Source organism: Castor canadensis, chromosome 4, assembly GCF_047511655.1.
Source record: "Castor canadensis chromosome 4, mCasCan1.hap1v2, whole genome shotgun sequence".
Lineage (NCBI taxonomy): Eukaryota > Metazoa > Chordata > Mammalia > Rodentia > Castoridae > Castor > Castor canadensis.
The window spans coordinates 124,880,705-124,904,516 of record NC_133389.1 but is presented as its reverse complement, the minus strand read 5'-3'; the positions used below and the strand labels follow the sequence as shown (position 1 = coordinate 124,904,516).

The 23,812-nt window shown below is 34.8% G+C and overlaps 1 protein-coding gene across 3 annotated transcripts in view; it reads right to left on the bottom strand.

The window, feature by feature from the left end:
- Dcaf17 (DDB1 and CUL4 associated factor 17) overlaps nt 1–23,812 on the bottom strand; it is a 71,629-nt gene that overhangs the window by 44,546 nt on the left and 3,271 nt on the right. Inside the window, exons 3-10 of one of the 3 annotated variants that reach the window (XM_020183079.2) lie at nt 20,326–20,416; nt 17,086–17,222; nt 16,207–16,285; nt 14,824–14,913; nt 12,687–12,791; nt 12,293–12,398; nt 1,815–1,957; nt 215–324 (exon numbers count right to left, since the gene is read on the bottom strand). In XM_020183079.2, the coding sequence (XP_020038668.2) occupies nt 215–324; nt 1,815–1,957; nt 12,293–12,398; nt 12,687–12,791; nt 14,824–14,913; nt 16,207–16,285; nt 17,086–17,222; nt 20,326–20,416 (861 nt within the window). The remainder of the gene's footprint in view (nt 1–214; nt 325–1,814; nt 1,958–12,292; nt 12,399–12,686; nt 12,792–14,823; nt 14,914–16,206; nt 16,286–17,085; nt 17,223–20,325; nt 20,417–23,812) is intronic. The other 2 variants (XR_012447251.1, XM_074071083.1) reach the window with 2 other exon arrangements.

Below are 23,812 nucleotides of genomic sequence, written 5' to 3'. Positions count from 1 at the left end.
TTATCAAGGAACTTACTCATATGTAATATCTACAAATGGTAATGATGAAGCTAAAAGAATAAAGTCAGATTTTCTAGATGTCAGTCTCTGAGGAAGTATCTTACAACTAGCTAATTATTTCCATAATTACAATAGTTAGTAGGCAAAACTAAAGATGCCAATAAATGCTACCAAAAGCTATTTGTAATTTTGAAGTGCTAATGAAATTACTCACTTGACTTGATTGGGGCCAACATGTATTATTCTTCCAGAAGCATCAGGATGGAAATAGATCCAGTCAGATTCTAGAGAACAACACTCCATTTCTTGGATTCCATTTTTTGCCTGAGTTGAAAAAAAAATTGAAGACAAAGATTGGAGGAAAATCAAATAATTTCCAAAATCTAACACTACAGATGTACCAGTAAATCAAAGGTACAGGAAAAAGAAAATATTCACTAGCTGAACTGGGATGTATTTGAGTGCTGAATTAGGACATGCAAACTTGAGAAACTCAGAACATTTAAAGTCAGAAGTTTCAAAAATAAATAAAGTCAGAAATTTCATAGATTTACTCTGTACCATGCATTGTATCTCACAATACTAGTAACGCTAAGTTACCATATCTTAAGCATGTACTTTCCTTTAAGGATTGCAGGAGATGTTTTATGATCACTATTTCATTTTATCTTAATAATACTCAAAGCAGATGTTAATCCCATTTTATGGCTGAGGAGACTAATACAAAAGAGAGTAAATCATTTGCCCAAGGTCTTGAACCTACTAAATTGCAGATCTGACTCTAAAGTCCATGAAATTTCTATAATTATGTACACGCAATTCCTTACAACATCCTACTTACTTCCTTATCACCAGCCACATGTCAATCAGAAGAGTGGGTAGCACACACATAAACATGTAACCAAACCTAAAGTCTCTGACACAGGTCACATAATCAACTTGGATAAGTCAAATATTAATCCTCACATCTGAGAAAATGGTCTAATACTGTTTAGCATTTAAGGCCAAAGACATTTGTTTCACTGTAGTATATTTAGATACTAAAATTAAAGAAACTGCGTCATATGTGACCACATGTATACACAAATGTTTCACCTTATCCAAAGGAGCACTGGGAACAAATACTGACGAGGATATATTGACTTCATTGGCTCTATCCAAATCATTTAACTTCTAGGTTCGGCAATTATTTATGAATATGTTGGAATACATATTTGACTAAATGTTATAGAAGAGATCATCATAGGTATACTTGACATAGATATTGAAGGCCATTATTTATTTATATATGTGTACATATGAAAGAATATGTAATAACAGTTCTTACATAAGAAAAATATGTGCTAAATGTCCAGCAGGTGAATTGTGTAGGGTTTTACTGGATGCAAAAGTGAAAAATAGATGTGACAGATGCTGGTAGCCGAAGGATGTCCTGGCTGGGAAGTGAATAATGAAACCAAGATTTGTCATAGCAGGAAAGAGCTGCTAGATGGTCCTTTATAATACATTACAAAAGATGTTTTTAAATTCTGTGTTACACATGAGTTTGCTATAGTCTCTGTATTTTTCTATTTTAAGTTGTTCACAAATTATTAAAACAAAGGAATTAAAAAGTAACTCTTTGGCATATAGAGTTGTTAGGGAGTAAAGAATTTTTTTAAAAACGTATTTTTTTTAGTAATATTGGGGATTAAACTCAGGGCCTCAAGCTTGCTAGGCAAGTACTCTACAACTTGAGCCACGCCCGCAGTCTGGAGAATTAAACTTTTCTAATACAAATTTACTACTAAAAAGTCTGATTGCTTGTGACTTACCAAGGAATTATCTTTTAGAGCACAAATATGGAAAACTCCTTTCTGTTTCTTCTTATTAGGTGTGATGATGTAGTGCCAAGGATGGCCTCCAATCTGAAATGCATTCTCCAGGGATGAGACCTCAAAGAGCAGTGGTGGTGAGTCTGGAGAGATGAGCAAAAGGAATTTATTAGCTTCTCTTGTCTGGTGGCCTCACACCATTCATTAACTGAATTCAACCTTCTTTGCTTGCATCCTTTATAAAGTTCCATTAATGAAAAATTACTATGTTAAGGGAAATAAAACTCAATCAAGAAAGAAAAATATATAGGGAACTTAAAAAACTAAATTCTCCCAAAACTAACTAACCAATAAAGAAATGGGCAAGTGAACTAAACAGAACTTTCTCAAAAGAAGAAATTCAAATGGCCAAAAAACACATGAAAAAATGCTCACCATCTCTAGCAATAAAGGAAATACAAATTAAAACCACGCTAAGATTCCACCTCACCCCTGTTAGAATAGCCATCATCAGCAACACCACCAACAACAGGTGTTGGCGAGGATGCGGGGAAAAAGGAACACTCTTACACTGTTGGTGGGAATGTAAACTAGTACAACCATTCTGGAAAAAAATTTGGAGGCTACTTAAAAAGCTGGACATCGATCTACCATTTGATCCAGCAATACCACTCTTGGGGATATGCCCAAAAGACTGTTACTCCAGAGGCACCTGCACACCCATGTTTATTGCAGCACTATTCACAATCACAATAGCCAAGTTATGGAAACAGCCAAGATGCCCCACTACTGACAAATGGATCAAGAAAATGTGGTATCTATACACAATGGAATTTTATGCAGCCATGAAGAAGAACAAAATGTTATCATTCACTGGTAAATGGATGGAATTGGAGAACATCATTCTGAGTGAGGTTAGCCTGGGCCAAAAGACCAAAAATTGTATGTTCTCCCTCATATGCGGATATTAGATCAAGGGCAAACACAACAAGGGGATTGAACTTTGGTCACAAGATAAAAGCGAGTGCATACAAGGGAGATATGAGTATAGGTAAGACACCTAAAAAATTAGCTAGCATTTGTTGCCCTCAATGCAGAGAAACCAAAGCAGATACCTTAAAAGCAACTGAGGACAATAGGAGAAGGGGACCAGGAACTAGAGAAAAGGTTAGATCAAAAAGAATTAACCTAGAAGGTAACACACATGCACAGGAAATCAATGTGAGTCAACTCCCTGTATAGCTATCCTTATCTCAACTAGCAAAAACCCTTGTTCCTTCCTATTATTGCTTATACTCTCTCTTCAACAAAATTAGAGATAAGGGCAAAATAGTTTCTGCTGGGTAGCAAGGGGATGGGGGGAGAGGGAGGGGGCGGAGTGGGTGGTAAGGGATGGGGTGGAGGCAGGGGGGAAAAATGACCCAAGCATTGTATGCAAATATGAATAATAAAAAAATAAAAATTAAAAAAAAAGAAAAATCTAGTAGGAAACAAATATTAGGCTAAAGTTGACTTTCAAGACATAGGTTTTGCAGGGTATATGTGGTTTGCAGGTGAGCAGAGATAAAAGGTGAGCTGAAGGTGCTTATGGTTGGGGGGAAGAAGTCATTTAATATAAACATCTCTATGTAGAAAACTCTAAGTTAGATATAATGCTCAATTCCCATAACAATCTTAACAGATAATTAGGTCTAATAATCCCCTTGAATGTGAGATTTTCTGTGTTGTATGCTAACAAGTATATGCAGCTAACTTTACCAAATCTGTCTTGTACATGGCTAGTTGTGTAGAAGGCACGTTAGTCATAAGAAATGCAACCTCTTAGGATATAGCTTACTAACAAGGGAGGTTTCATTAAAGGGTGACCACCACTACTACTAGTATTATCATCAGACAAGTTAACTTTGAGGTTGACAGATGTCAGTCTCTTTTGGAGATAGACATCAAAGAAGAAATTTGCTGGTGCTTTTTAGTCTTCCTCTTTGATCAGTTTTATTTTGTTTTTTGGTGGCACTGGAGTTTGAACTCAGGACCTCACGCTTGCTGGGCAGGTGCTCTTACCACTTGAGCCACTCTACCAGCCCTAGTTTTGTGATGGGTTTTCTTCAAGATAGGGTCTCAAAAGCTATTTGCCGGGTATTGGCTTCAAAACACGATCCTCCTGATCTCTCCCTCCTGAGATCAGCTGATCAGCTGTAAGTACAGCATTACATATCTAGTCTTAAATGTCTAAGTAAAAGGTTGTGCAGCTTTAGATCCCAATTCCTTTTGGATAGCCATTGATTAGGTGTGGTAGAAGGATCTCAGTTCTGCCCCAGTCAAAAACTTCCACACCCTATCCAAAAAATAACTATAACAAAAGGGTTGGGGATGTGGCTCAAGTGGCAGAATGCCTGCCTAGCAAGTGTGAGGCTCTCAGCTCAAGCCCAAGTACCACCAAAAAAAGACAAAAAGAAGTCCTTTTCCTAGCAGTTGTTGAAAATGGCACAAATGTAGCAAGTCTCTGCTTACCATAACTCTGATGAGCCTTGCTAATCCTCCAAGAGCCCAAATTTTGATCATTGATGCTATTCTCCATTTAAAAGGCATAGAAGTTTTCAGAGAATAGGTGATGACAAAATTCTCAGAAGGGTCTGGTCAAGATTTTTACCAGGATGTCAGGGGGCAGTGTGAAAAGAAAAACATTAAAAAGAAAGTAACAATTATGATTAAGGTAGGCCAGGCTGGCCTCAAACTCTGGATCTTCCTGCATGTTTCCTGATCTGGGATTATAGACATGTGCTACCAGGTCTGGCTTAATCAGAATACTCTGAGTCTGTGAAATATCAATAATCCTTCAAAGGAGAGTTTTAACATAAAGTACACAAAATGATTCCCATATTGTTTATAAAGGAAAGTGTATAATAGGCTTTTTCTAAAATTTAAAATGTAGGGAATAAGTAACCTTATGTATTTCTTCTGCTATGTAAATGTTTATTGAAAATTTTTAAATATGTGTTAAGTTAACAAGGTACAGAACAGAGTAAGAAAAAGACAATGAAGTATACTTGCACTTGCTAGGCAATTTGAACCACACCCTATCCCTTTTAGTTTTAGTTATTTTTCAGATAGTGTCTTGCTTTATACCTAGGCTCAGCCTGGGACTGCAATCCTCCTTCCTACATAGCTGCGATTACAGGCGTGTACCACTACACCTAGCTTGTTTTATTGAGATGGGAGTCTCACTACTTTTTGCCCAGGTGGCCTTGAAATGTGATCCTCCCGATCTGTAGCTGGGATTATAGATGTGACCCACCATTCCTGGCCAAAATAATATTTACCTTTGAAGGATGAGACAGAGGAAGGAAGTAAAACAGGCTTTTTTTTTACTTCCAGACAACAGGCTGGGAAGTAAAATTTCTCAGAGAGTATATTTTTATGTAGTTTTAATCCTTCAACTATTAAACACTTCATAACTTCAAGAATAAATTCAGAAGAGAAAAATGTAAACCTGAAAATGGAAACAAATTAACCTAATTGCATCAAATTGGTAACACAATTCTATATAAAACTTACTTTAAATTACCTTCAAACAAACTACCTGTTTTTTGTTTTGTTTTGTTTTTTTGGTTCTGCAGCTTGAACTCAGGACAAGCCATACTCCAGACCTTTTTGCTCTAGTTTATTTTTCAGGTAAGGTCTTGTTTTTACCAGGTGCTGGCCTTGGGCCATGATTCTCCTACCTCTGCCACGATTACAGTTACGAACCACCACAGCTGGATTACTTCTTGAGATACGGTCTGTTTTGGTCTAGATCCTACTTCTGCCTCCCATGTCTGGGTTGAATACTAAGAAGAAAAGGGAACTGAAGAGAAATCTGAACCTTTACTCTATGCTTTCATTATTAATAGTAACACTGGTATTACAATTTTAAGACTATCAAATACACACACACACACATTTTAGGATATATATATATCTTTTTTTTCAGTACTGGAGTTTGATCTTAGAGCCTATACCTTGAGCCACTCCACCAGCCCTTTTTTGTGAAGGGTTTTTTTCAAGATAGGGTCCCGAGAACTATTTGCTCTTGCTGGCTTCAAACTGCAATCCTCCTGATCTCTGCCTCTGGAATAGCTAGGATAACAGGCATGAGCCACTGATGCCCGGCAAGGATAAAGTTTTATTGGGAATCAAGAAGTTTGGTGTGAGTGAAAAGAAATACAAAGTGAAAAAAGAATGGTTAAATGTAGAAATAAATGAACTTATAAATTTAGTATTTTCCAATTATTTAATGAAAGGACATCCAATTGTAATGAATGCAGCTGGATCCTGGTCTCTGTTGTGGGTTAAATGTATCCTTCACAAAAGAAATGTTGAAGTCCTGACATATAGTACCTATGAATAACTTTATTTGGTAATAGGGTTTTTGTAGGTATAATCATGTTAAAATGATGTCATATAGGATAAAGGTAGCCCCTAAATTCAGTGACTGATGTCATTAGGAGAGAGATTTGAAGACACAGAGAGAAGGCCACATAAAGAGAGAAGCAGATTGGACTAAGGACTGCCAGCAACCATGAGATGCTAGAAAGGGAAAGGAAGCGTTCTTTTCTAGAGCTTTCAGAATGAGAATAGCTCTGCCAACAGCTGGATTTTGGACTTCTACCTTCCACAGCTGTGAGAGAATACATTTCTGTTGTTTAAAGTTAGCAAGGTTGTGATATTACAGCAATCCTAGGGAACTGAAAGTCTCTGCTGATGTTCCTACTAAGCTCCTTGTCAGATCTAGGACAAGGAAAGTAAAAGGAAAGCCTGGGACAAGTTATTGTTCCAGAAAGAAAGAAACTCTCCAAGACTACTGAACTTTGTTAAAATGGAACTCTTATTGGCCATTGTTGGATCAATTTCAGCATTACTAAGAATAATGATTATAAATATATAATATTATTAAAATAAAAACCCATAAATTGCCAAGTGTAGTGGTACACTCCTATAATCCCAGCACTTGGGAGGCGGAGGCAGGATAGCAAGTTCCAGGTCAAACCTGGGCTACATAGTAATACTCTGTCCCAAAAAACAAAAATCCATTAAGTCTTTTGTGTTTATGCGTGTTGAAAGTAACTATCAGACCAATTCCTTGTTCAGCATATTGTTAAAGAGAGTATTTTATCCCTTTTAAAAGGAATTATAGTTCATCCCTAGATGATGAGTTAAACTTTTTATTTATAGAAAAATGCCAGCTACTAAAGGTAGAAGAAATATGATAGAGGTTTTTAAACTGCCATACTACAACCCACAATGATAACTGATTCAGGAAAGGATCATTAAGTTATAGGAATATTCCCATACTTTTATTGTTACAGATAATTAGAAACAACCTAAATATGAAAGTAGAAAAATGGTTAAACTCATCTATAAAATGACATTTAAGCCAGTTCTTAATACCTCAAGGATATATTGGCATAGGTAATCACTACATTTAAAAAGGATTAGAAACTATTTAATGAAAACTTCTTTTCACCTGTGTCTCCTCAGCATTAAGTAGTATTTGTTAAGATTTTTGTGTTCTTCCAGATAGTCAAAGCAAGTCTAAAAGGCACAATTGTATATATATCTTTAATATATGTGTATGAATAAATAAATGAGGTCTTAAATATACACAATTTTGCACTGCCTTTTTTGTAGTACTGGGATGGAACTCAGAGCCTAATGCTTGCCAGATAGGCACTCTACCACTTGAGCCAGGCCCCTAGCCTTTTACACCCAAGTTGGCCTGGACTGCAATCCTTAGAACCTTTTATTTTTGCTTCCATGCACCTGGGATGACAGGTGCACACCACCACCATGCCCAGCTTTCACTGAGATGAGGTCTTGTGAACTTTTTTTTTTTGACCTGGGCTGGCTTTGAAGTGCAATTCTTCTTAGTAGCTAGAATTACAGGCTTTAGCCTCTCCATGCCTGGTCTACCTGTCTCTAGTTTAACAATTAAATTTATGACAAAGCCAATAATGAAATACTACTGTCACTTACCAATGTATATTGTTTACAGTCTTTTGCTATTGGAAACAATGTTATATTTGTAACATTTCTTGCACATTTGAATATATCTGGCATAAATTTCTAAAAGTGGAATTGCTAGACTGAGTCTAAGCATTTAAAATTGATGGTACTGACAAACTGTCCTTCATAAAAACTCCAATAAATGGAAATGCCTTTTCTAAACCTTCATCAATCATGTTATATTAAAAGAATTAGCTGGATGCCGATGGCTCATGCCTGTAATCCTAGCTACTCAGGAGGCAGAGATCAGGAGGATAATGGTTTGAAGTCAGTCCTGGGCAAATAGTTCATGAGACCCCATCTGGAAAAAACTCATCACAAAAAGGGATGGTGGAACAGCTCTAAGAGTGCCTGCCCAGCAAGCCTGAGGACTTGAGTTCAAACCCAGTGCCACAAAAAAAAAAAAAAGTTCTAACTTTTACTATCTAAAAAGGTGTATCTTAAATTTAATATGCATTTCTCTTATCAGACCTTGAGCAGTGCACTCCTCTAATTAAGTCATTTGTATTTCCTTTTCTTGGTATTATACTTTGCTCATTTTAAAAGTTGTCATCACTTGTTCTTACTGATCTGTAGATCACTATATATTGAGGAAATTACTTTTTTTGGGGAGGGACTGAGATTTTTAATTCAGGGCTTCCCACTTGCAAAGCAGGCACTCTACAGCTTGAGACATGCCTCTAGTCCACTTAGTTATTTTGGAGCTAGTGTCTCACAAACTATTTGCCAGTGCTGGCCTCAAACTGCTTAGCCTCCCAAGAGCCATGGGTGTCCAGCTAATTCTTCCTTCTCCCCTCTCTCTTTCCCTCCCTCCTTCCTTCCCTTCTTCCTCTCTCACTCTTCCTTCCTTCCTTCACTGTATGAGAAAATTACTTCTTTAGAGTGTATTTTGCAACTATGTTCTACTTGTTAATTGATTTTTGAGATATGTATATTTGAGGTGATTTTTCTTGGCCATGTAGTACTTTAATTTTATGTAATCAAACTTATCAATCCCCTTTAATGGTTTTGTGTCATAATTAGAAAGCTCTTTCCCATTCTGAGATTTAAAAAAAGATTATCCCAAGTTTTCTTTTAGAACTTAAAAACCTGAGTCATCTATTATTTATTGTTTATATAAGATCACCCATTTATACATTTATTGTGGTGCTAGGGATCAAACCAAGGCCTTCTGTATTCTAGGCAGTACTCTACCACTGAGCTACACTCCCACTTATTTAATACTCATAATATATTAACATTAAAAAGCAAGTTAGGCTATACATACATGCAACAACATGAAATGAAACTCATGTTTCCTTTGTATCCGTGGATTTATGGTTCCAATGAGCCCACTGATAAGGGAAAATGTAAATGTTCAAGATGCATAAAGTTTCAGTACCTTACTGTGGATACTTGAATTCATTTTCTCCATAACACCAAACAACTTCTGCTAAAAACATGTTGCCTTTCCAACAGATCTAAAAATTTCACTTTATTACTTCAATTGAGCACATTTATTTTTACCTTGCTTTTTGGACACCATTTGCTTTGGGGGAACCATATTTTCATACACACATACAAAAAAAAATGGGGGGCTGGTGGTATGGCTCAAGAGGTAGAATGCCTGCCTAGCAAGCATGAAGCCCCATGTACAAACCCCACTACCACCAAAAAAAAAAAAAAAAGTGACTGGAGGTGTGGTTCAAGTGGTACAGTACCTACTCTGAACCCCTGAGTTAAAATTCCAGTACTGTCAAAAAAAAAAAAGATGGGGGGGAAACACAGCAGATCACACAATGATTTAACATAACTGATAATGCTGCAGGACTGACAAAGTATCCCTGCATCAAATGAGCTGCGTAATAAGCATATGGGAATTAATTTTTGTTTTTGAAATTTAAAATTTTTATTTGCAGCACACTTAAGTGAAAATCATATGTAACAAAACCACAAGTAAGGTGAGCTTACTGTAATATCCTAAGTGACAGAAGCCAGAGAAACAAGTACACATCATATGATTCCATTTATTTGATATTCTAGAAAATATAATATACAGTGAAAGAAAGTAGATCATTAGTTGCTTGGGGCTGGGGTAAGAAGAGAACTGACTGGGAGAGAACAGGGGAACTTTTTTGGAAGATGAAGATTCTGAATTGATTTCATGAATGTATACATTTGACAAAAGCCAAACTTCAGTTATAATGGGGACATTTTAATTACATGTAAATTATACTTCAACAGAGCTGATTTTAAAAGTGAGTTATATCAGAGCATTTATTGTATTTTTTTTTTGGTAGTAAGTATATAGAAATACATGCAAACATTATAAGACTATGAAAGGGCTGGTGGAGAGGCTCAGGCAGTAAGTAGAACGCCTGCCTAGCAAGCATGAAGCCCTGGGTTCAAACCTTAGTATCTCCAACAAACTAAAAAAAACACTAAGAAAAAAAAAAAACACACTAAGGTGATAACAATTAACTTCACATAAGAGTGCTATGAAATTTTAATTTTATTTATTTATTTATTTATTTAGCGGTACTGGGGCTTGAACTCAGGGTCTACACCTTGAGCCACTCCACCAGCCCTTTTTCGTGAAGGATTTCTTTTTGAGATAGGGTCTTGCGAACTATTTGCCTGGGCTGGCTTTGAACCTCGATCCTCCTGATCTCTGCTTCCTGAGTAGCAAGAATTACGGGTGTGACCTGCCAGCGCCCAATGCTATGAATATCTTAAATTTTCTTTCTTTTGCTTATCTTTATTTTCTAATTTTTATGTAATGAAAATAAACTATTTTTGTACTAAGAAAAGTATTTGAAGTTAAAATATTACAGCACATAGACCTTAATTATACTGAAAACAACTAATTTGGAGAAAAATAGGATTGCAGTCTCTAGAATGTAAAATAAACACTCATAGCTTCCATTGAAACATGGTATTTTTCTTAGGCAGATGTCCAAAAATCATTTATTCTGTTTTACAATGACAAACAAATTCATAGATTATGTTTACAAACATTATTAAAGTTAAGCAATGTAAGGCCCACAGAGGTTAAGTAATTGGCCCACTGTCATACCACCAGCTAACAGTGGATTTGTTTTTTACTCTTATTAGCATCAGACTAAGATTCTGATCCCAAATCCATTCTTCTTTCTACAAATACAGACCAAAACTACAGCACAATCCTTCAGTCTCTATGTGCTTTGTCTTCATCTTGCTTTTTGCTTTATTCCCCTATTTTCTGCATTTCAACAAGAACAGTACTACCCATTTTGGGAAACTCTTTTCAAAATAACCCATTTCAGTTACCAATGACACCTATAATTTAAAAATTCTTAATAGATATCCTGCAAGTGTATTTGTATTCAATAGAGGAGGTATTGCAGGGCGAGGAGGTATTGCTGAATTTTCATAAAACTGCCTAAATCAGCTTGCCCAAGGCATTTGAAAACTTGAGCAATTTTAAAAACATTTACTTTAACATTCATGGATAACTTAATTGGCTATACTGAACTCTCTCCACAGCTTATAATTGTTCTGTTATAAAAAGACCATTCTTTTCTTACACTTCCATCTTCCATTTCTACTTCTTGATCTGCTGATGATACAACAGTAAATAATAATGACAGAATAAATTCTGTCTTATTTTGCCTGTATCAGAAAAACTTTGGCGTTTCATTTAAAGAAATGATGTTTACTGGTTGGAAACAGAAGGAAATGTCCTCAACATGATAGATGAGGAATGATTCTTAATGAACTAAGAATAAAGATAAAATATATTAGGATAATAAAATACATCTTCTCTTTTAATTTGTGCTTTTTATATCGATTTGCATTCATTAAACCATCCTTGTATTTCTGAAACAGTAATGATTTCTTTTAATATATATTGCTAAATCTGAGTAGTAGCTGATTTCTTTTTTAGTAAGTTGCTGAATTTAATAAGCTAGTTAAATACAGAACATTTTCATTATATTTATATAATCATGTATAATTTTCTTTTTTTGCTTTGTCAATTTATAAATATATTGAGAGGTTCTCTCTGTATCTAGATTCTGTCTATGTGCAGGTGGCATGGTAATATTGTCCTTGGAAGACACTGTTCTTAGAGATGGGTAAATTGCACACAATTATAAGACATTAAGTTATAAGGAAGTTAAGATGGCAACACTTGCAGCAACTCATCATTTTCCAGATAAGGAAATCAAGGATCAGAAAGACAAAGTGACTTGCCAAAGGTCTCTGGCCAAGTAAGGCTCAGCATCCTCAGGCCTTCTCTTCAATAAGTAACTGATAGAACCTTGTTGACACTTATTCAATAGTGAGGAATGTGCTGTACAGGAGTAAAATGAATCAGCTTATAATTAAAGAGAAAAACATTTGGATGATTACAATTAGTAGCTATTTATACAATCATTTATTTTTTAAGACAAAAATATACTATATAGTAGCCATACCTGTTATTTTAATATTACAAGGAATGCCAAAAGGAGCCTCTCCTACAGTTCCAGTAGTCCCACCCCATCTGCATGCACACCCTAAGTCAAGTTTCTGTTGCATGAACTAAAAACAAAACAAAACAAAAACGGTGGCTTTAGCACCTATGTATTTGCTATCTGGAGAGAGAAAAATAAAATATACATATACATGACAGAGAAAATGTCTTCATTAAAAAACCTGTTTATCTTCACCTCTTTCTTAAAGGTTATTTTCCTTTTGTATTTCTACAATTTTTATAGAGTTGAAAACAATACAAGAGCCTTACTCTAAAAGCATTACATTAAAAAAAAAATCATACTTCAGTCCAAACCTCATACTAATTACAATATGACAAATTGCAGTTTTCTCTACCTGTTCAGTGATGGCTTGGAAGCTATAGAGTCTGACTAATCCCGAGCCGTACATCACAATCAGTATTCCATGAGACAAAGTAGCATCTGTAATGTTTCCGAAAATCTGGGGGGAAAGGCAGATATTACCTAAGAAAAGGCCAGAAGGCCAATCCTCTTGAGTGTTCACAATGGTTTGTATTCATGCTTTATGTTTAGGTCACCACCACACATTGCTGCCTAGCATTAGAACTTAATTATAACTCAGCAACTGGAGACTAGGGTGTGATTAGGGGGTGAGCAATAAGCCACCAGATTCTCAGATGGGTGCACTAGTGGAAGCATAGCACATAGCTCTCAAAGTGATATACCAGCATGCATGTGTTTCATAGCTTTGTTACTAATAAATCCTATTCCCACATGGAACACTGGCATACAGTAAGGCCATGTAATTCTAAGTGAATATTTACCATATATTTCCTGGCAGGGACGTATTTTGTACACAAAGATGTTCTTTAGAAAGACAAAAAAATTTAGCAAAGTAGAGTAAAAAGATTGGATCTCAGAAAGTAATTATAAGAGAAACAGCCAACTCCTAAGTTTTCACTATCTTGTTTTTAAATTTCTAATATTGCTCGACTTTTCAGTCATACATAAAAACAAAACATGTTGACATTTACAAACATTAACCTAGCTAACCTGGAGTGAGTCTCATTATTTCCTAAAGTTTCTGTTTCATGCACTGAATCTTGTCATGATTTAGCAAAAGGAAATGTAGACAAATACTCATAGCAATGAAAGAGTAACTAGGTAAGAAATGAAAATCTGTTTCTAATTCTACTCAAGAAAGATTACTTAGTGAAGATTTACCATCATGATAAACAGCTTAAAACTACTCAGGATGCTGGCCCCTGGGTAGTCTTAATTTACATAGCAAGTAAAAGACATACTTTAATCCCAAGTAATAGTAATCAAAACTAAATCCCTCAAATGATTACTTTGGATATGTAAGAATAAACAGAAATAATTTATGACTTTGCTAAGTGTTCACTCCTGTTGTAATCCACAGGCATAAAAAGAACAATTAAATTATGAGCTGTGCCTTTTTTTTTGAGTCATTATCTTAGAAAGATAATTATGGTTTGCTTTGAGTTGAGTAGCTCATGATTTTTTAATTTATTGATCCTGGTTCTACATGTTGAAAAGGAGGACTTGTGTAATGCAAACATATTTTGAAATAATGAGTGCTATAATAAAGTAGCTAGTCTTTTAAAATTTGTTTTAAACGTTGTCAAATCTGGGTTCAAAATCTAGCTTCCCATTTACTACCTTCAGGATTAGCTGCTTAACTTCTTAGGAGATTATGTTACAATGCTTTAAAGTACTCAAAGTGCCTGGCACAAGATAAACAATTAATAAATGAAAACTATTTTCATTCTTTAGTTTATGCAATTTAGTATATCATGCTTACATAATATAAAAATGTTTAAATATATTCATCTTGTTTACTGGTGAACATTAGTAGATCCTCAAGATCCCATCCTCTACAATACTTAAGGTGCTTAAGATTAGAAGAGCTTAATAATAACTATTCACCCAGAGTAAGTCACAATTTTTAAAAGGAAAATAGGATTATTAATTCTTTTTACTCAACTGAAATTTGTCCTTCTTTCCTCATATATAACTACTCTACAAATTAAGAAAAATAACAAACCCCAAAACCGAATGAGTTGGAAAATTTACATATCTAATTATGATGTTTATATAACATAAAACTAATTTTAGATCTATACCTTGCAATTAAAATGAGACATTTTATTACATCTTATTGATCATTTTAACAAACTTTAGAAATTTTCCTTCTGAAAAAAATGCCTTAGGCATTTCCTAATTTTATAAAACAGCACTTTGTTAATGACCACAGTTTTCCAACACTGTCCACCTGAGAGGCATAAAAACATGCAGAAAGAGAAAGGGATAATTAGGCTCTCTTCTCAAATCAAATGTTCTTATTTATTTTGATATGAAATAAACCCAATCAATGAATATATTATAGACAGGGAAACATTCCCAATCAAAGCATCTACTAAATAATTAATGATGACATTACATCTTATTGTCAATGAAATATTGCAATCAAATAAGAAATGATTTCTTACCCTTTTGTTGATCTCTAGAATCCCTACAAGTGAAAAAGGTAGAACTTGGAACACTGCAAGGTACAATAAAACAGGCTGCTGAACGCCTGCCTAAAAGGAAAGACTAAAATTATAGGCAGCTCTCTAAAGGACTTCAGAAACACTCCATTTTCATGAGTTGAAACATTCATCTGCCCTAGCATGCAGTTATGCAGAGGTATAATGAATTGAAAACATCCATCTATCTATCAAATTGAAAGGTTTCTTAAACAGGAAGGCAAACATATTTAAAATGTCCATTAAACCTTCAGCTCTTCAGATACACATAAAGTAAACATAACAGTAAACACTTCTTAGCAACAAAATATTGTGTAATTATATCGCAAATTGGAGTTCTAACAATAAAGAACCTAACTGAAAGACATGGAGTTTTACTCCTGTCACTGAAATTAGTTACACTGATATCAGTCCATATGAAATAAGAGTATCAACAATAAAAGCTTGAGTGATTTCTGTGCATGAAGAGAGCACCCTTACTTTGAAGAACAAGTTCTAGTTATTTGATTTTCATTATGAAATATAAAATAATCTGTTGTACTTCCCCAGTAGAGGCTTCAAGGGAATTTCTTAAATTTGTGGTAGACCAAGGTGACTGCCCCATCACCATAACTAAAAGTTAGAAAACAACAAATAAAAAAACCCCCAAAAAACCTGTAATATTTAAAGCCCAAGAATCTCCCTTTCAAAGGGATATATTTTTGTTAAGCTAAGCTTTTCAAGATGTAAATCAGACTCCTTCCATGTTCCTAAAACCCAAAGATATAGTTTATATATCCTTATCAAGCATTACTACAATTTGTTAGTTAAGGATTGTGGAAAAACAGTCTAAAATTTAAAAATATCGACAAAACTTTTACTAACATTATCAAATAATGGTAAATAAAAAACCTTAACAATTACCACTATGGAATTAGACTTAAGTACTACTCTTCAGGAATTTAAATGCTTAGAAAAATACATTAGACAAGACACTTTTATAATTCTCATAAAATGTTTTGCTACTCTGCTACACTACTTCAATTTTATGAATTTTACCAAAGCAGAGGGCAACATAATGAGGGTATAAAGAGAGAGCATTAAAGAAAGAAAGGGAGGGAGGGAGGGGGAAAAAGGAGGGAGGAGAAGGAGTAGGAGGAAAGGAGGGTGTGAGAGAGAGAGAGAGAGAGAGAGACTGAGACTATTTTAATAGCATGCTTCAGAAAAAAATTACCTTCAAACTTTAATAGCATGCTAAAAAAAAATCAAGATCTAAAAAAAAATCAAGATCTAGTTCTTTCATAACTAATGTGCAGAAATTCCTAAGGCAGCAAATTCTTGGTTTATTGAATGTTTAATGATGTGTACCTGCCGGGCCACTGCTGAGCCTTTGTTCTGAGCTGACTTGACTGCAATAACTTCTTGAGGAGTGTCCCAGCTCAAGTACCTTTTAAAAGAATTAAGAGATATTTAATGTTTTGAATCAGTTTCCTTATACTTAAAAGTAAAACATTATAGATATTTCATAAAGTTTTCTATTCACTTAAATTATAAAAGCAAAGTAATTTGTTTTTTTAAAAAAGTTGTTTAAGCTAAAAATATTCCTTCCAGATCCCTATATGGATATATCTCTATTTAAAATATAAATTTTAATCCTCTGAGTCTTAATGAATAAAAATTGGTTTTGATCTAAGAGTATTCATTCAAACCTTAGAAAAATAACCATTTCTACTTTAAAATGGGAGTTACAAAAAAGTATTTTAAAAATTACTTTCACAAATTACATACACATATTCACTTCAAAAATTGACATCTAATTTATAGTTTAACAATTTTTGGATTGTACTAAGCAAATAATTTAACTGAAACAGACTACCTTCCAGGAAAACCTACCATAAAGTATACCCTACAGAGAGAAAATACTGTTTGTAAAATAGTAGCACTTAAATAACAAAAAAAGTTTGTCAACTACCATGTATAAGTTAGTTACTTATTAGGGACACAAAGTTAAATGATAGTGGGTCTGTATTGTCAGATCTTCAAGTATAGGAAAGTGAGAGAAGAAAAAGAGATAAAGAATAGGCTTATAAAATTGAGACCAGGATATATACCAGAAAAGTGGTGTGTATATGTGTATGTATGTGTGTGTGTGTGTGTTGTGTGTTGGGGGGGAGACTAAAAATTTCCTAGGCCACAAGTTTCAAATTTTTACAACAAAATTTTAAATAACAAACTCACAGTAAATACCTGAATTTGCAATAAGAAGCAAGGTATATTTTCTCCAAGATTTTCCCTGTGGTTGCTGATATACGAAGTAGCCAATTATTAGCAGTCAGTGCTATGAGTGAGGACTCATAATCTGATGGACTGGTAAAAACATCCCCCTAAAAAAATAAATGAGGCATAAAACTAAAACCACTGAGCCACGAGCAATTTGTAGCAACCAATATCCAAAGAAAAGAGCAAAATACTTAAAGTTGGTAAAATAAGTGAACTAAAGAAAATATTAAACGTATGAGTAAACAATTAAGATAAGGAAAGATAAGACTGAGGGTAATTATTTTCATCATTAACTTACTAAATGAGTTTATTCATATAAAACACTTAATAGTGCCTGAACTAAATGAGTTTATTCATATAAAACACTTCATAGTGCTTGAAATAACTTGTTACTAATTATTCAAAAAATGTTAGCCAGTAGTAACAGTAGGAGTATTAATAATGACACTATTGCTGTGAAAATAACACTTAACATCATGTGTAATAACACTTAAAATCATATCTAACAGTATTGCTATTAAGAGTTACATGCCAGAACAGACATTCATATTGTCCCCTTTTCATTATAGAACTTGTTTCCCTTTAGGTGGAAGTTAATGTGGCAAAATGAAAATTATTTCAATATTCAACTGTGATTCTACTCTAACCTCAAATGAGAAGCTAAAATCAGGAAATGAAAAGACAAGATGAAACCTGGTTTTAATGATAACCTGTGTTACCAACAAATAGCCCAGGAAAAGGAGAGGTCAGCTGCTTGGGCAATCCTGTCATTAATGTGTTACCACAAGGTGGAGGCCTAATACAGGACAAGAAAGAGGAGAAAAGCCTTGACTTTGGATTGTGGAATTAGTTGTAAGAGGAAAGATAAGAATAAAGAAGTTGAAATTAAAGTAGTATATGCTTAGGGAAAAAGTGAATAAAAAGAAACTGGTACAGTTATTTTGCACATGCTCCTAGAGATTTGTCTTCCCTTTCAAATGAGAAATGTTTGCTTTTTATTTCTCTCTGTGTGTGTGGAGGTACTAGGGTTGGAACTCAGGGCTTCCTGCTTGCTAGGTAGGCAGGCACTCTACCTCTTGAACCACATTATAGTAGCTTTTTGTTTGTTTGTTTCAGATAGGGTCTCGGGGTTTTGCCCAGGACAAGCCTCAGACCCCAATCCTCCTATCATGGGCTCTTACGGAGCTGGGCTTACAGACATGAGCTGCCAAGACCCCCCTCCCTCCCCTTTAAACTTATTAACTACTGGAAATCTTACACTCAATTTATAGGTAATGTTGCACATATTTTATTCTACAATGTCTTATGTAAGTACCATTTCATGCAGAGTTAAAAGCTTAAAATGTGCTATTTATACCTTGTCCATTTAAAAAGCATATGAAACAGCATACATAATAATTTTGCACTATTTTCCTAAATCAAAAATTGCTTTTCACACTCTGTCTCAAAAAGGAGGGTACCAACTGAAAAGTAGTTTCACAATACAATAGTACGTTAACAATATAATATTCCTCTTAGTTCTTCTTAATGGAAAGTCTTGCTTTACCACAAATGAGAACAAGTATTTAAATGTTAAAGAAATGAAAATAGGAATGAAGTTACTGGAAACTTAATTTTTGCAGGATTGGTTTAAATTTTTGGTGTTTTGTGATGGTGTATTCAAAACATTCTTAATTAAGAAATCTATGATCTCTCTACCCTCACTGGAATGATCATGGATTAAAATGTTTTAAATTGCTGGAGGCATAACAGTTATTTATAACTTTCAATAGGAAGGAAGAAAACTGATTTCAAGCTTTCGAAGTTTTAAAAAGGAGCATTCTATGAACAGAGACTACATATCGGGGGGGAAAAAGAAAACAGCAATTCCAGAAAACTAAAATTTTTTGTAAAAACAACAGCCTGGAATTTTTTTTTCTTTTCTTTGTGGTACTGCGATTTGAACTCAGGCCCTATCACTTGCAAGGCAGGTGCTCTACGACTTGAGCCATACTCCAACCCCCATTTTTGTTTTAGCTTTTTTTTTTTTTGATAGGGTCTCATGTTTTTGCCCAGGGCTGGAGTCAGACCATGATCATAGGCATGCATTACAATGCACAGCTTATTTGTTGAGATGGGGTCTTAGTAACTTTTTGCCTGGATGGGCCTCAAACTTTGATCCTCTTGTCTTAGTCTCCCAAGTGCTGGAATTACAGGCATACACTACCACCCTGGCAGAAAAAAATTTCTAACACTAAATTTAGAATATCACCTTTAACCTTTAACCATTACTTTTGGTCACATATTGGAGTTTTATTTTTGCTGAAGAACAACCAATTAGATTCAAAGACATAATTACTTTGTTGTGCTATTTTCCAATGCATTTCTCAGAACGATGTCACGGAAAACTGGTATTTAGAAATCTCCCTCAAAAAAGGAAGCTCTACGATTAAAAGTGTTTGGGGAAATGGTTTCATAATCTTTATTAACATTATTATTATAAGTATTAGTATTAAAAACTCTGAGAAGTAACTATATAACAAAACTTTTTAACTTTTTGAACTCAGAATGTTCCACAACTCAACTTCTCCCAACTCCTGTGGCACTTGTATACCTGGTACCATCCTACAAAAACACTGATCTGAAAAATACACGTTAGAGCTGATAGAAGGAATTTATCCCATCACTTCATTTTTATCTTATTATTTCTCTAACTAGATTCATGTAGGAAACTTGTAACAATCCATTTTCAAAGGTCTAGGGCAGAATGGCTCAAGTGGTATAGTGCCTGCCTAGCAAGTTTGAGGCCTGGAGTTCAAACCCCAGTATCACACACACAAAAAGATCTATATAATACAATTGTTGCACAAAATAACTTGTTGTTTCAGTATGGTAAATGGAATGATCTCTTAAATACTAAGAATTATAAACTAGCTTACATTGCCATAAAAGTTTTAATCAGTTTCTAAATTTCCCTAGTTTTCAAGATTTAAAAAATATATTTAATTTTAAAAATGTTTCCAGAACATTAATGATTTAAGATAATATTTGTTCCTGGGGAAAAATGATAATCTAAAGATACATTCCCTTTTTGGGTCCTCTAAAGATTGAAGAATCATGATGACTTTTAAATTTTAACCTTTTATATGATATATTTACAATAACCAGTTCTTCTAAGCTAAAAATACTTCAGAAACAAAAGGCTTTAAAAACAAATCTCCATCTCACCACTGGACATTCCCATAATAAAGCATCCTCTATTTTTTCTGATTTGGAGCATTTTGGCATTTCATAAAGTTTTCTTGGCTCTGATGCAACACTGGGAAAAAAGAAAAACAATCAGTATTCTTAATAACTGACGCAGTATTTGCCCAGATTTGAGACACTTCTTTCATACAGTGATTTGGAATACCAAATTACAATTTGTTTTTCTCTTCTTAACTAAATGTTATCCTTTCTTTATGATCACAGAAATCATAATATACATTCATAGAAATAATCTGAAAATACAGTAAGATTAAAATATCTTATAGTACTAAAAAATTACCAAAATAAGCATCTACATTTTGGTTCATTTCTGTCTAGATCTTCCACATATACAGAGCTACCTGAACATTGCTTTCTAAAATTGAACCACACTGAATTCTTTTCCCCTGAACATTTACTATCTCTGTTGAATTCTGTTGAGTTCATAAACTATTGCTTTGAGACTTAAAATGAAAATTTATAGGTTAAAAAAGGTCCCATTATTTTGGAATGAAAGCTAGTGAATAAAAAAGGAAATACTTTCTCATACACACACATTCTTTCTCTCTCTATTTGGTATATATATATATATATTTCGTGGTACTGGAGTTTTAACTCAGGGCCTCATGCTTGCTAGCCAGGTGCTCTACCACTTGAGCCCCACCAGCCACCAGTGCCTGGCTTCTTTATAATATTTTTATTCCCAAATTATCTTTTGGAAAGGTTGAAAAAGTTTATACTTCTAGCAATATGGAACACTGTATCTGTGGTATGAAAAATAGTCTCTTTTATTTTTTATTTACTTTTGAGATAGGGTCTGTTGTGTTGCCCAGGCTGGCCTCAAATTCCTGTACTCAAGTGATCCTCCTGCCTCACCTCCCGAGTAGCTGGGACTACAGAAGCATCACCACACCCAATCTCTTACTTTTAATTTATACTTCCCTGATTATTACTGAGATTTGATCATAGATGTTTTCATTTTTTTTAAGCAAATGAACTTTGAAATTTAACTATTAAAGGAAAACTATTAAAGGAAACTATTAAAGGAAAACAATTTTTTGGATGACATTTTATTTACCTTTGATATTCTCTTGTTCAAACATTTAAATCAAAACAGAATTTCGCAGTAATGAAAGCAACCGCATATGTGATTCTAACACGTGGGTAAAACACCCCTGGGTGGCATGATAAAGAATTCTGTATTATATACTGTTGGAGGACAAATCAATGGCTTTTACTCCAATTTAAATTTTTTAAATTAAAGCAACTACTTACAACTTTGGGAAGTTATGAACTGGGAATTAAATGATAGAAAAGTCATTGATATTTTTGCTAGGTGTAATAATGACATTATGATAATGACAGCTTGAGGGATGTTGTAGATACTTTATAGCAAAACTGATGAGAATTATAAAGGACAACCATTTAAAAGCTCTGAAAATGGTCCTGGGGACATAGAGCACACAAAATTTATTCAAGAAAACCTACTAGAGCTCAGTAAGAACAGTGGGAGCCTGTGGTATTTGAATCAGGACATGCTCACTTTCTCACCCCTCCCAGCTCAACATGATGGTAACTCAACTCCAAACTGTGGCAACCAAGCTCTCAGGGCTCTCTCTAGCTGCTGTTTCCATTCTCAGTGCTATCTTCCCAGGAGGATGGCAACATTTTTAATACAGCCCCCAGCTATCTGTTGACTAGGTCTGTGTTATTGTAGTCTTGTGGTAGGACTCCCTTCTTCTGTCTAGGCCCACTCATGAAATTGAGGCTCTCCCTTGGGTGTAGCATGATTGAGCATAATAGGCCCAGGCCTTATCCCTTTTCAGTAGTAGTTCCATCTGGAGAGAGGCAAGTTGAGATGTAAGACTAGTATTCCCTCAACCTCAGATGCTCAGCTTTTACTGTAGGGGTGTCACTCAGAAAGAAATGTGCTGTTGACGCCTACTCCCAACTCTAGAGAGGTGGCTTAAAGATCTTGCTTGATCTTTAAGGAGAAGCAGGTCATACAACAATCCTATAAAACAGTCCGTTTCCAGAAAAATTTGACTTTATTCATAACAGATGTGGAGAAGTTCAAGCTTAGGTGCACTTGTAAAACCAGTGAGGGTTGTGTTGAATGGGAGGAGACTGGTATATTCATTTGGAGATTCAGGCTATAACTCTAGGATGGCTGATTTGTCAAAGAGAAACAGAAAAAGATAACTGAAAGGAGCCTTCCTGACTCCTTTCCAACTTCTGACTATCCTCAAATGCTGACTATCCTCTCTAACTTCTGGTTTCTGGTCCAACATGAAAAAAGCTTGGAAGTTGTCATTCTTTTCTCACAAGAAAGTGACTGAACAAATTAAAAACTAACAATTATTCTTAGATCTCTCAGAGAACTGAGGTCACAAGGCAAACTGTTGCCCACAAAACTAGAAAGGCAGATCCACAGAATCTTAGCAAGATTTGCTCTTAGCTTAGCAAGAGCAAAAACACAGAAACAAGCCAATGATGAGGAGATAAAATTAAGAACACTAAGGAAATTTTAACCCAATACCCATACTTATAGCCAACACTAATAGCTTAACTCCCACCTAGATAAAGAAAATCTCATTCTAAAGGCCCATCTACCTCAATTGCTTTTACTCAATATATTAAGTTTCCAACAAAAAAAATTATAAGGCACACTAAAAGGCAAAATACAATGTTTGAAAAGAAAGCAACCATCAGCACCAGACTTAGACATGACAGATTTTGGAATTATCAGATCAGGAGCTTAAAAGAACTATGATTAATATGGTAAGGGCTCTAATGGAAAAAGTGAACAAGAGAGAAGACATGGGCAGATTTAACAGAACAATAAAAATACTAAGGAAAAACCCAAAAGGAAATGCTAGATATAAAAAACATTGTAACAGAAATGAAGAATGCCTTTGGTAGCAGGGCACTGGTGGCTCATGCCTGTAATCTTGGCTACTCAGGAGGCAGAGATCAGGAGGACCTCGGTCCAAAGTCAGCTCCAGGCAATTAGTTCACAAGATCCTGTCTTGAACAAACCCATCACAAAAAAGGACTGGTAGAGTGGCTCAAGCAGTAAGAGAGCTTGCCTAGCAAGTGTGAGGCCCTGAGTTCAATGCTCCCCGCCAAGAATGCTTTTGATGGTTTCATCAGTAGACTGAGTGCAGCTGACAAATCAATCAGTGAGCCTAAAGATAGGTCAACAGAATCTCCCCAAACTAGAAAGAGGAAAAAGAAAAAGCAAAATAGAATATTCAAGAACTCTGGGACAAGAAAAGGTGTAATATGTCTACAGCCATATGACAGTAAACGCACTAATCTCATCTGGTCTTGGAAGTTAAGCAGGGTCAGGCCTAGTTAGTACTTGGATGAGAGAAAAGATGTAATATACATGTAATGGAATGCCACAGGAAAAAGAAACAGAAGAAATATTTGAAATAATGGCTGAGAATTTTCCAAAATTAAGGAC